The sequence below is a fragment of the Botrytis deweyae genome (genome assembly GCF_014898535.1).
Source record: "Botrytis deweyae strain B1 chromosome Unknown BDEW_022, whole genome shotgun sequence".
Classification (NCBI taxonomy): domain Eukaryota; kingdom Fungi; phylum Ascomycota; class Leotiomycetes; order Helotiales; family Sclerotiniaceae; genus Botrytis; species Botrytis deweyae.
In genome coordinates, this window is record NW_024066229.1 from 106,232 (window position 1) to 118,328 (window position 12,097).

General features: G+C 42.7%; 5 protein-coding genes across 5 annotated transcripts; 3 read left to right on the forward strand and 2 right to left on the reverse strand.

Annotated features, from left to right (window-relative positions):
- Nucleotides 1-906: 906 nt before the first annotated feature.
- On the reverse strand, nucleotides 907-1,623 carry EAE98_008398 (uncharacterized protein; the record flags this gene model as incomplete). Its single annotated transcript, XM_038956021.1, has 1 exon — nucleotides 907-1,623. The coding sequence occupies one exon, from the start codon at nucleotides 1,621-1,623 to the stop codon at nucleotides 907-909; it is 717 nt and encodes a 238-aa protein (XP_038807480.1).
- Nucleotides 1,624-1,979: 356 nt separating this feature from the next.
- Nucleotides 1,980-3,221, forward strand: EAE98_008399 (uncharacterized protein; the record flags this gene model as incomplete). Its single annotated transcript, XM_038956022.1, has 1 exon — nucleotides 1,980-3,221. The coding sequence occupies one exon, from the start codon at nucleotides 1,980-1,982 to the stop codon at nucleotides 3,219-3,221; it is 1,242 nt and encodes a 413-aa protein (XP_038807481.1).
- Nucleotides 3,222-4,732: 1,511 nt separating this feature from the next.
- Nucleotides 4,733-6,634, forward strand: EAE98_008400 (uncharacterized protein; the record flags this gene model as incomplete). Its single annotated transcript, XM_038956023.1, has 4 exons — nucleotides 4,733-4,844; nucleotides 4,897-5,283; nucleotides 5,334-5,736; nucleotides 5,794-6,634. 4 exons carry the CDS (start codon nucleotides 4,733-4,735, stop codon nucleotides 6,632-6,634), a joined length of 1,743 nt encoding a protein of 580 aa, XP_038807482.1.
- A 961-nt stretch (nucleotides 6,635-7,595) lies between these two features.
- Nucleotides 7,596-9,620, forward strand: EAE98_008401 (uncharacterized protein; the record flags this gene model as incomplete). The annotated part of the gene is made up of 2 exons (XM_038956024.1): nucleotides 7,596-7,852; nucleotides 7,903-9,620. The coding sequence occupies exons 1-2, from the start codon at nucleotides 7,714-7,716 to the stop codon at nucleotides 9,618-9,620; spliced, it is 1,857 nt and encodes a 618-aa protein (XP_038807483.1). The 5' UTR covers nucleotides 7,596-7,713.
- Nucleotides 9,621-9,986: 366 nt separating this feature from the next.
- Nucleotides 9,987-11,732, reverse strand: EAE98_008402 (uncharacterized protein; the record flags this gene model as incomplete). Its single annotated transcript, XM_038956025.1, has 1 exon — nucleotides 9,987-11,732. The coding sequence occupies one exon, from the start codon at nucleotides 11,730-11,732 to the stop codon at nucleotides 9,987-9,989; it is 1,746 nt and encodes a 581-aa protein (XP_038807484.1).
- Nucleotides 11,733-12,097: the final 365 nt, after the last annotated feature.

Genomic DNA, 12,097 nt, shown 5'->3' on the forward strand with positions numbered 1-12,097 from the left:
TGAGATATGAAGGTTATTCGATTTTCATGGAAGATTGCTCGTTGATAAAAAGTAAGAAGGGCAATTGGGGACGAGAAAAGCGAAGTGGTTGAGTTGAGTAAGGTTGTTGTGGTCTGTTATTGTGAAGAGTAAGAAGGTGAACTTGCCGTGATATATCTGCCCGCGGAGAGTGAACGAAACAAAGGTGAACGGTGATTAGTGAATTAATAGCGTGGGAGAAAGACGAATTGGACGGAATCAAGTCACAAAATCATAAAGTGATAGATAAGTGAAATGCAATTTGAAATTTTTGTTTGTTCAGAGAAAGAGAACCAATGTGTTTTTATAGTATGGCGATTCTTCGTTTGATGCAAGGCGAGGCTGAGATGGAATCTGCCTCGACAAACAATTGGTCGTTTCGAATCCTGCAAGGACCCCAATCTGTAAGCTCGCGATTGTCGACAAGGTCCTTCTATTGGATATTTCTATAGACGTGGGATATGTAGGGGCTCGCATTATCTTTGAGGGAGGCTTTTAAATAACATCCATTGATGCATTCTTGACCACTTGATGCGACCAGACTAAAAATTCTTCAGACACGAGTGCACTCGCATTGATTGCTCCGATCATCAAGGGAATATATCATAAAGTTACTCTTTTAAAACAAACTAACACTTTTTGACAATACGAAATTTTGAGAATGATGATCACAAACCTAACATTCGCATAACTCGGGGAGTCTGATATAGAAGAAACTTTAGTTTTTGATGCTTTCTCTACTCTGTAATCTAGAGGAGCTTCTCCTTCCTGCTTCCGTAGTTTAGCAGGCGTATCGAATGGACATGATTTACATGATTACTGTGTATCATACCGCTTGGCAGAGCCAAAAGCGAGCAAAGCTTTACTTATACTCGAGCCACAGATCAGTTATCCACCTCCCAGGTATCGTTCCACATCGTCATTCCTATAAAACATTTCCCTCAACTTCTCCCCCTTTCTCCTATCCTTTTCGTGCAATTTCCTGACCTTTCCAGCATCAAGCTTCTGTGGCTTCTCTTTCTTCCTGATCTCCCCCTTCTTTGGCATCACTACACCAATACCAAGTTTATCATCTTTTGGTTTGGTTTTGATTGGGAACTGGATACCTTGACCAGATGCGCCAAGTCCAAGGCGAGAATCAGGATCCCAACCATACGATGAGAGATACGTAAGGCCTTTTCTATTTCGATCGACATGTGAAGGGGGATGTGAATGGTTCAGACATACTTGATGTGCCAAAGAAGCTTCATGAGGTCGTGATTTGGTAGGAGATATCGGATTTGATGGGTCCGGTGAACCAGCATCATCCTTATTGATAATCGACTCGAGATCTGTGGATAGAGGTAGCTGACAGACTTCACATACTTCTGAATTCCTTATAGATATAGTGCTTTCCCTTGAAGTGCTCTCAGGTATCGAGGAGTCTTGTGGAAGAACCAGATTGAGATATGAATCGCTGATACTCTTTGCAGAGCTTGTAGATGGCGTCGGCTGTATTGTGGATGACGAAGTTGATGGAACGAACTTGACGCGTTTCCTCTTGATACCAGCTCCGAAAGCTCTCTGATCTTGCAATGGAATTTCATAAGTATCTTCGTCTGTCATATTTTCCACCCTAGAATAGCAAGTTTATCTTATATCAGTATGTAGTAGCAAAAGTCCATGTTATGGCACAGTGATGATGGATGTTCTGGAAACTTCAAACGTAGGGCTGATTGGCCGTAACGACGCTAACATAGCTTACGCCACAAGCGCCACAAAGCTTCGTCAGCCCCAATCTGAACAAATATGGAATTTTGTCAGTGTCTCCTTACCAATTCATTCATTCATTTATTCACCCTTTCATACTTCACTTGTACAAATTTTTTTCTCTCCTGGTCGGTCTTATCTTAGATGATCATAATGCTATATTGAGAAAACTTACAATAGCCTCTCCAATCGCTTAAATCCTATCCGCTGCTATGCCTGTCGATTTCGTTGCAAATGTAATATGGGGGAAGGTTACCTGGCTCCCTAGTCTTTGGACTATGGCCAAGGTAGTACCAGCTGTCCTCGTCATTGTGCTGGTGAAGCTCTTCTCTGCGGGAGTGAAGAACTCGTCGGAGAGGAAGATGCATGGGAAAGTGGTTCTGGTAACAGGAGGGACGTCTGGGATAGGAGCTGCAGCAGTTCTGGATTTAGCATCACGAGGAGCGCAGATAGTTCTTCTCACACGTCAATCTCCAACAGATATGTTCCTTGTCGACTACATCGAGGACTTGCGAGAAAGATCCGGAAACGAATTAATTTACGCCGAGCAAGTCGACTTGTCATCATTGTACAGCGTTCGAAAGTTTGCTACGAAATGGATCAACAACGCACCTCCTCGACGACTGGATATGATTGTACTGTGTGCTGCCACACTCACCCCTCCTGGCAGGCCTCGTGTTACAACAGCAGAGGGTATTGAAGAAACATGGATGGTTAATTACTTGGCAAATTTTCACCTTTTGAGTATTCTCAGTCCTGCGATTCGCGCTCAACCACCGGATCGAGATGTGCGAATTATATTTACAACTTGTTCCTCTTATAACAAGAGTCCCACTGTTGGAGATGGTAGTGATGCAATGAAAAAGAAGGATTGGAGTCCTTCTGCGGCATATGCTAGAAGTAAGATGGCATTAATGATATTTGGACAAGCTTTTCAGAAGCACCTCGAGTCATACAAACGACCTGATGAAGCGATCATGAACGCGCGAGTGATATTTGTTGATCCAGGATATTGTCGTACACCAGGATTCAGAAGATGGTTCTCGCGGGGCACATTGTGGGGATTGGCATTATATGTCATGTTATGGCAAAATGTTTGGCTTCTATTGAAGAGCTCTCAAGGGGGTGCACAAAGCATCTCGTATGCCGCTATGGAAGCAGCATTGGGAAGAGGGCCTGGTGGAAAGCTCATTAAAGAGTGCAGTGAAATAGATTTCACCACATCTGATGTTAAGGACGAGAAGATTGCAAAGAAGTTGTGGGAGGGAAGTGAGAAGTTGATCGAGAGAGTCGAGAGGGAGGAAGCTGTCAAAAGAGCTTTGGAGAAGAAGGAAAAGGAAGCGGCGGAAAAGGCAAATGGATCAAGTGAGAAGCCATCTGACAGCCCCGAAACTACAGAAAAAGCGACGGAGAACTCCAAAGGAAAATCTCGAAGGCAACGTAAGGCGAAGTGAGACGATGGAGAATTGGATGTCATATAGCATTGCGACGGAGTCTTCAATATAGTACTTTCGGATACCAGGCCTAATACAGCGTCCTTACGTGAAGCTTAACAACTTTGGTTTCACCTACAATAGTTTTTACATCGAGGCACATCTGGTTGATATAGTGGTACCCTTATTTGAAACCCGATTTTTTTTTCGATGATTATTCTGCTTATGTTTGATCTATTGGATGAGGACTCTCGATTGTGCCAGTCTAATCCTTGTAGTAAATGCCGTTGTTTTCTTTAAGACGGAGGATGTGTATACAGAATCTCCTAGGTGCTTGGTTCAACAATGTGTTGGATGATTACCTGGTTTGGCAGCCAGATTTACCAACCGAGTCGTGGATCGTGATGCATCCGTAGCTATATACTGTGAGTTGGCCCATTTTGATTCTCATTGTCGCATATACGAATCAGTTTGGTTGCAGCAGAAAAAATGGAGAACTTACATCCTTATATGGAGAAAATGATGTCGAATGGGTCCTCTACGACATAGCTCACAGCGGTAGTGGTAACGCGGCTGTCGTTATCCGCTCCACAGCACCCTGGAATTATGCAGGCAATGAAAGCAGATGGTATAGCAGATTCTCGATTTAAGTATCTGTTCAGCGGACACCAGATTGGTCATTTTTGTGGCTCCCACGAATCAAAGCACTCTCATTTCTTGAGCAACGTCCGCTAGCATCACATCTTCTCTTCGGCCGTGTGGATCTTGCTTGGCAATATTGCTTGATCCGGGAACATCTGCAAGATGATATCAGAATCTTTTAATGAACGAAATTCTTGATAAATTGTTGTGGGCCTTCGATAAGCTTAATTGTCTTGGACGGTCTCGAGCCGAAAATTCGAGTCAGGGGTGGATCTGAGGCTTCAATACTCATGTAGGCTCGCAAGGTTCGCGAAGAGAAACTCAGAAGTCAAGCACCAAAATTTGATGAGTTTTAGAAATTCACAGTGTTATTTGTTCCTCGATAGAGAGTGCTTATTGGTCTCGAATTCTCCATTGGCCACTAACATGACTCTTGATCTCGGTATATGATCACATGATCACGGTAGATCAGATACTTATACGGATCGGCATTCTGACCTTCTAGAGGGGAAGGGACCGCGATGCCGCCGAAACTACCTGGGGACGATACGTACGCCATCCTTCACTATGAACCAAAATGGAGTTCTAAAAATGCGGCACCTCCACAGCTTACAATTTTTCGAGGTCTGATATCATACTTCCAGTTTTGATAACCACTTCCATTTGTGCATGTTTGGATCTACCCATATTACTTGGACAACATAGGGTCCACCTAGGAGAAATTTCATCATGACTATCAATGTTTTTTCTATCTTTTGTGGACCTCTCCATACCGACTCAAGGAGAAAAAATGCTCCCCAGACCCCATATAGTCCCCTATCTCCCACCTCATATGACTTTTTTAATCCAGAACAACTTGAAAACCCCCTCCAAAAAGCGCATTTACAATTATGGGTTTACTAAGTCATACGGGTTTCCTTGGGAAGTCAGTGCAAGGGAAGGCTCTTGAGAGTCTTGTCTGCGCAACTGCTGCAAGTGGTTTCTTACTTTTCGGATATGATCGTAAGTAATGTCCTAGCTCAGACCAAAAAGCCAAACTCACCAGTGTATTCAGAGGGTATCATGTCCGGAATCATTACAGAGGAAAACTTCCTCGCGTACTTTCCTCAGATGGAACCCCACAACAAATCTGGAGCAATTCAAGCCTTGGTTGTTGCAATTTACGAAATTGGTTGTTTACTCGGGTCATTTTTTATCATCGGCTTTGGCGACAAACTTGGAAGAAGGAGAGCTGTGTTATTGGGAACTGTTATCATGTTGATTGGTACTGCGATTCAAGCTTCAAGTTTTGGGATGGCTCAATTGATCGTGGGAAGAATCGTTACCGGTGTTGGAAATGGAATGAACACTTCATCCATTCCAGTTTGGCAAAGTGAAATGGCACCACCTAAGATTCGTGGATTTTTGGTCTTGTTCGAGGGTGCTTTGATTGCTGGAGGCAGTAAGTGGTATCCATGCCCCTTTTCTATCAACTTCGCTGATCAAACACAGTTATGCTATCGTATTGGCTGAATTATGGATTCTTCTTCGTCACTCAATATGGTTCCTTCCAATGGCGCTTTCCGATTGCTTTCCAAGCATTTTTCGGAGTCATTCTCCTCATTGGTATCCTCGCGTTGCCAGAATCGCCTAAATGGCTACTCAAGAAAGATAAGGACGAGCACGCAATCGAGATTCTTTGTCGCCTACAAAAATGTGAGAAAGATGATCCACGAATTACGGAAGAAGTAAGGGAACTCAAGAGAGTTACTGCTATCACCAAAGGACAGAAGCTCACACTTAAGGAATTTTATGGAAGTGGTCCTGAGATGAACAGATGGAGAGTTACTATTGCATATACTTCGCAACTTTTCCAACAAATTGGAGGCACTAATCTTGTTACATATTACGCAACGTAAGTTCTTATATCCACATTCATTCATGTATACATTGTGCTAACGCTGTATCACAGAACTGTCTTCGAGGACTCGCTTGGTTTCTCCCCGGCTCTTGCCCGTCTCCTAACCGCCTGCTATGGAACTCTTTATCTTGCCGCCGCCATTTTCGCTTTGTTCATTGTCGACCATTTTGGCCGCCGCAAAATGATGATCATGGGTGCTCTAGGAATGGGACTTTCATCTATGGTCATCGGTGTCTGTCTTTCACAAACAACAGAAGACTATAAGGCTCCCGGTTACGTTGCCACTGCCTTTATCTTCATCTTTATTGCCTTTTTCGCAGTGGGATGGTTAGGTATTACTTGGCTCTATCCAGCCGAGGTGACGCCGCTTCGAATTAGAGCAGAAGCCAACGGTCTTTCGACGTCTTTCAATTGGATTGGCAATTACATTGTTGTTCAATTGGCTCCAATTATGATTTACAGCATCAGCTGGAAAACATATTTCGTATTTATGTGTGTCAACCTTGCTTTCGTACCAGTCATCTGGTATACTTTTGTGGAGACCAAAGGATACCCACTTGAAAAGCTCGATGAGATTTTTGAAGAAGCATATGAAAAGGGAGAGAATCCCGTATGGACAGAAAGAAGAATTAGAAAGAATGCAAAGGAGTTACTAAACGGCGGAAAGCACGCAGAAGAAGGCGTTGCTACCGGCGCCCACATTGGAGATGAGGAAAAGATCAGAAGAGAAAGTAGAAACGAAAACATGGCTGCGAATGCTGGACGTTTGCATAATCATGTCCATGGTGGAGAAAGTGGAAGGACGAGTGGCGAAGACACGGTGATTGAGCAAAGAGAGAAGATGGAGGAGGAGGTTGATAGAACGGATAGATACCCTTTTGCTGGGAACTGAGTGTTTTTCTTCGGATTTGTGGCTGTCAATTGCAGTTCATAAGAGTTAGGAAATGTTGGGCGCTTGGCGCTCATCTGTTTGTACGATATTGGGTGGATGAAGGGATAGCGTTTGCTTGTTTGATTTTTGTTATGATATCCATGATATGATGCGATGATATTACATGTTAGATGATAAATAATAGACTTAAGAAGGGGCATATGGGAACGAATTACAAAAAGTATTGTTTTGAAGAAATAAAACTTTGCGAGGCGATGTGATTTTGAATGAATTGCGAGGAGGTTGTTCAAGCCAGCTTGGCACAAACAGAACCCTTTATCTCTGTCTGGCAATTTCTAAAGGAAGGATTGATGTCAGGATATGGACTGGATGTGATAAATCGGAATGCAGGGAATTTATATAAAAAAACCCAGTCGAGTACGAGGAGAGTAATTCTACAAACCTTGGCATTATTGAATTAGCTATTCCTGAGCGCTGCCATGAATGTTTCAACTCCAAGTGGTTATCCTGAGCCCATCAAAGGCTCATGAGCTCTTGTTCCAATATCCAAGGGTGTTTGGTACCACTAAATATTGATCATCTCAAAAAAAAAAAAAAGACATCTCCTTCCAGAGGCTATTTTTATCATGGACCAGCTCTTGCCATCTCTACTATCTACGAGTTCATCAAGTGATCGACTCAGAGGCTTTTATCTATGTAATTATGATGATCAAGAATTTCAATGTTCCAGAGTTTGTCTGTTTGCTTTTGCGCTACAGTTTTGAGGCGCCTGTTGCTTCCTTCCTTCTTTGATTTTTCCGCTGTCCTTTCTTTCTAAGGAGAATTAGATGTTTCCTTTTTATTCATCTCTTTCTATTCCTGTTCTTCATCATTGTCTTTGCTTCTATTTCTCAACTTATTTCTTTGGTGTATTGATTATCAGAATGGCAGATTCCACCGATTTTGCTGAATACCATCTTGCAAGATGAAATATAGACGACAACTCATTATCTTATATTGATCATGATTATTGGGAAGGATTAATAAATCAAATAGTCAAATCACGATGGGGTAGGAAAGCATCGGCTCTGGAACGGGACATGGTTTTTCGCCAAGCTTTTGACTGCATCAACAAGTCATCGATATCGCATGATGGTGGTTCAAAGTCAAAACGTTGCAGCGATTTCTCAGAGGCTCTAAGGTTCAAATTGATGATATCAAGTATATGGAATTTCTCTGGTATGTCACAAATCATTTCTCATAAGCTTTCAAAAGGCTGATGCATACAGCTGGTCGGGATCGTGGTCTTAAATTACACGGTGAAGGCGAGAGACGAATGGCTCGCGATTTAGCAAATAAAACACCCCGTGGAAAAGATTTTGGCAACACAGTATGCTCTATGCCGGGTCATACTGAGGGTTTCTTTTCCTTTGTGGTGGAAACATTAAATGCTGCTAAAGAATACGCGCCGCATCGCAGTCAAATTCGAGCTCTTCGTCGGTCACTTGCAATTGATTCGGAAAAGAGACAATCAAAAGGGACTTCTTCATTTGAGCCCAAAGAGAGGCCAAGTAGCCAGAAAGAATTGGGCTTTGACCAAGCGGTATCCGTCACATCAAACGGAGCAGGACACTCAAGAGGAAAATCCTCATTTGAAGCCAACAACTCACCAAGCAGACAAGAAAAACTAATCATGGGCGATGCAACGTCGTTTTCGTCGAATATTACAGGTCATTCGATCAAAGAAGAACCAGATATGGATCAGCTAATGGTTAATCCATCAAGTAGATTGGAATATTCAACTGTAGAACAATCAGATGGGGATAGTTCGGCGTCACCATCAACCGCATTCGACCCATCGGAACATTCAAATTTGTTGGGAGAAGTTGCTGAACCGTTACTAACTTCATCAAATGGATTGGAACACCTAACTGTAGAACAATCAGAAGTCGATCGTTTAGCATCAATGTCAATTGCACCAAACTCGTCGAAACAGTCAGAATCATTGGGACATTCAATCCAATCGGAGGAAGTTACTGAACCGATAGCAATTGCATCAAACAGATTGGGATATTCAATTGATTCTTATCATCCGCCACTAGTTGGTATTGATATTACAGGTCGTGGCAGTCGCATTATCAAGAGAGCCTTCTTGTACAAGAGGAAGGAATCGCGCAGTGCCGTTGGAGTTCCTTTGCACATTGTTTGTACACAATTCAAGGACTACATTGTATGTGGACTGAAGAGTTGGAGGAAAGGAAGACATGTAAAGAGCCAATTGGCTCTCGACATTGTCGGTGTATGGTTTGAGAAATCAATGCATCAATATTCTTCTCAAACCTTGATAGATTTCATACACGAACTCGGTGCAGGACAACAGTTGAATTTGATGCAACTTCATAGCGCCGCTGGTGGATCTTCCCTTGTGGCTAGCCGAAGTAAGTTTGATTTAATTCCGGGAGATGCAGTGGTTGCAAACCGGTATGCGAACGTTTCTCAAGTTTCTTCTTATCGGCACCTATTGCAAATCATGAACCAGAACGTTGCTGATAAGTTTATCGGTCGTGGGGGAGCCCGCGCAAGAGAGGCCGAGGAAATTTTAGGATTATTCATGTCTCTCAAGCGGTTTAATGGAAAAGAGTACTTTGTGTGTAGGCCACGCGCACATCAAAATCTTGTTCGACAGGAAAATGTCAATCGTAAAAGATGCCGGATTGGTTTAGAAATTATCAGTATATGGCTCTGGGAACATTGGAACGCACAAAACGACTACATGAGTTTGCCGGAGTTCCTTGTTAGTCTGAAAGCATCAAACGATAAAATGACGTTGGAGGAAATCCATGAAGCCGCAATACATTCTATGAGACGAACAAGGCTACCATATTCCCACAAAGCCTTCTTCGAATCGAATTATACCATAGAAGCAGAATCAGGAGATCAGACAGATGGATATTCAAATCTGTTTGGAACAGGGGAGCAAGCAAATCAGTTGTTGTATCCCTTTTAGTTATGCGCAATACGGGCGTAGCATGACGATTATCATAGGAAGAAAATTAATGACTGAATAAGCTTTGAATTATGACACTAGAGAGCTCATTATACCAAAATAAGCCTCAAATACTTCGTCTTAATCTGCTAACCATGACTTCACATTGTATCATTCACCAAAGAGATCAAACCGACAACAAGCAAGAGTTAGGAAGGATAATGAATTTACTGATTCGCCAATGAGAACATCTTCCGAAAATTCATGAAATTTTACTAAGTAAAAACAATGCTCTCCCAACACCACGCTAGAAAGTTTCAAGAATTCTCCAAACGAGAACGGATATCAAATGAAGCAAAGTGGAAATGAAACACAAGATTAGATGTATCAAAAGCCAAGAAAAGTAACACGTGGAGCATCCCCTTCCTTAGAGCACATCTCGCGAACCAAAGACATATGAACCCTTGTTCCACTCAGATGCTGAATCTTCAACACCTTTTCCAAAACAGTCTTGAACTTTCCAGATGAGAATTTTTCCAAGATCCATTCCCGATGTATAGTATCCGTGGTTTCAATCCCTGCCATGAATAAGGGCCAATGGAGCCTTTCGTAATGCTCCTCATCACCCTTTGCAAAGATTCTCTGGGCGATTTCCAAGAGTGACTTGAGAGCTCGTTTAACTACCTTTGGTCTTGCGTTGCGATCTTCGTTTCGCGTAGTATATCGAAAGTGGTAGATACGTATAGCGTAGAAGTAACTGAGTATCCAATCGGCATTGACCAGAAATCTTGGACGAGTTTCCAGATCTATTGCAGCAAGTTCGAATATAGAGCTGTAAGTTTGCTCGAGTTCACAGAATTGTTGTTCTATCTCGTCTGATGGGATGTTTTGATCAAGGTCATTCACCAGCTGACACATTATTGCTGACTTCCATAAAAGATCTAGCACTTCAAGATTCTGAGTGTCATCAGCTGCCTGATCTGGTGGATAGTCTTGGTCAAAGTTCAGAGCAAGAACAGCACGGCCCATGTCGACGATTTTGGATATATTCTTGGTGTCGGTGCAAAGATATCTTGCGAGATCCCCACCACGGTAGCAAAAGCAAAATCCAACATCGGCGTAAAACATCCAAACTGTGACTCGGGCTAGTAACGATTGATCACGAAGGTGGAAAGGTAATGGAGGATTTGCGTGTCGCTTATTGAGTGGATCTAGATCTAGAAGACCCGCTACATGCTTTTGCACATAATCGCACACAACTCTGCTCAAGAGCATCATCGTACCGATACCCGCATGAATTTGACTTGATCCAAGCATATATAAGAACCAGAAAGCCGCCATGATGCTCAAGTGGTGTGGTGATTTTTCTTCGGAGATAGCTGTCAGTAAACGACCAATTCCAGCTCGAAAGTGATTTTGGGCAAGGTCGTGAAGTGCATTATCTTTATCTTTGAAAAACAAGTCACGAAATGATATCGCAAGCAACAAGTGCATAATTAGAGGATCTTGGGCGCCGAGACAAATATATATTTGCTGGGTTGACCAGGTGGGGTTTTTGGTGGTAAACTTCAATGATAATGTCTTCTCGTAGTGTTCAACAGCCCGTTTCTCTGATGGTGAGAGTTTCAAGGGACTCGAATGACGTAAATTTGGGAAATGAAGTGTGACGCATCCTTGAGCATAATAGTCATCCTGGAACACAACATTATCTCGACCCACAAGGTCAAGAGCTCTTAAAGGTTGGAACGGCGATGAAGGACTATTAGTGTAAGTGTCCTTGTTCCCTGGCGCTAGTCCGTCAAATGTCTCGAGATTGAAGGAACCTTCGGGTAAGATGAATCCATGTCCCATATTGGTCGTCCATTCATGCATGCTCCACATGTCAGGAAATGCTTCATCTTCCACAGCATGGAGAAATTCGTTGACATCTGCCGGTCTCGGATGTGGTAGGGATGCAACGACATTTGGGATGATCTGAACTGGAATTGTCCTTTCTCTCGCTTCTCGATGCCGTCGTTCCCTTTCCTTTCGAGAAACAAATGGCTGGTATGAACAATCTAACTCGAGACGATTGCACCTTTCACATATCGGATGTTTTTCGTCACATCTCACTCTAGCACGTCTACAAGTCATGCATCCTATACTTGATTAGATTAAAACTTTCAACCATTAAAAACACCTACCTAATCTCGACCTGAAACCTCTTCTAGATTATGACATAGTAGAATCTGCAATACAAGTTGGCTCAAAATTCTAGATAGAGTCCAAATCTCATCCAAATGCTCAAACAATTGTTGAAAGTTTCTTTCCAACATTGCCCCATCTATATGAACATTTATACACAGATCTACAACCTTTACAAGACAAAATCAAGGCCATAATAACTGCGGGCTGAGTTGAGCTGATGAAGTGATGTTGAGAAGAAGGCTGAAATGATTGGTTGTTATCAAATCAGACCTGTCAAGTGGGTCAAATGCGGCTGGTCGTCTCGACTAACC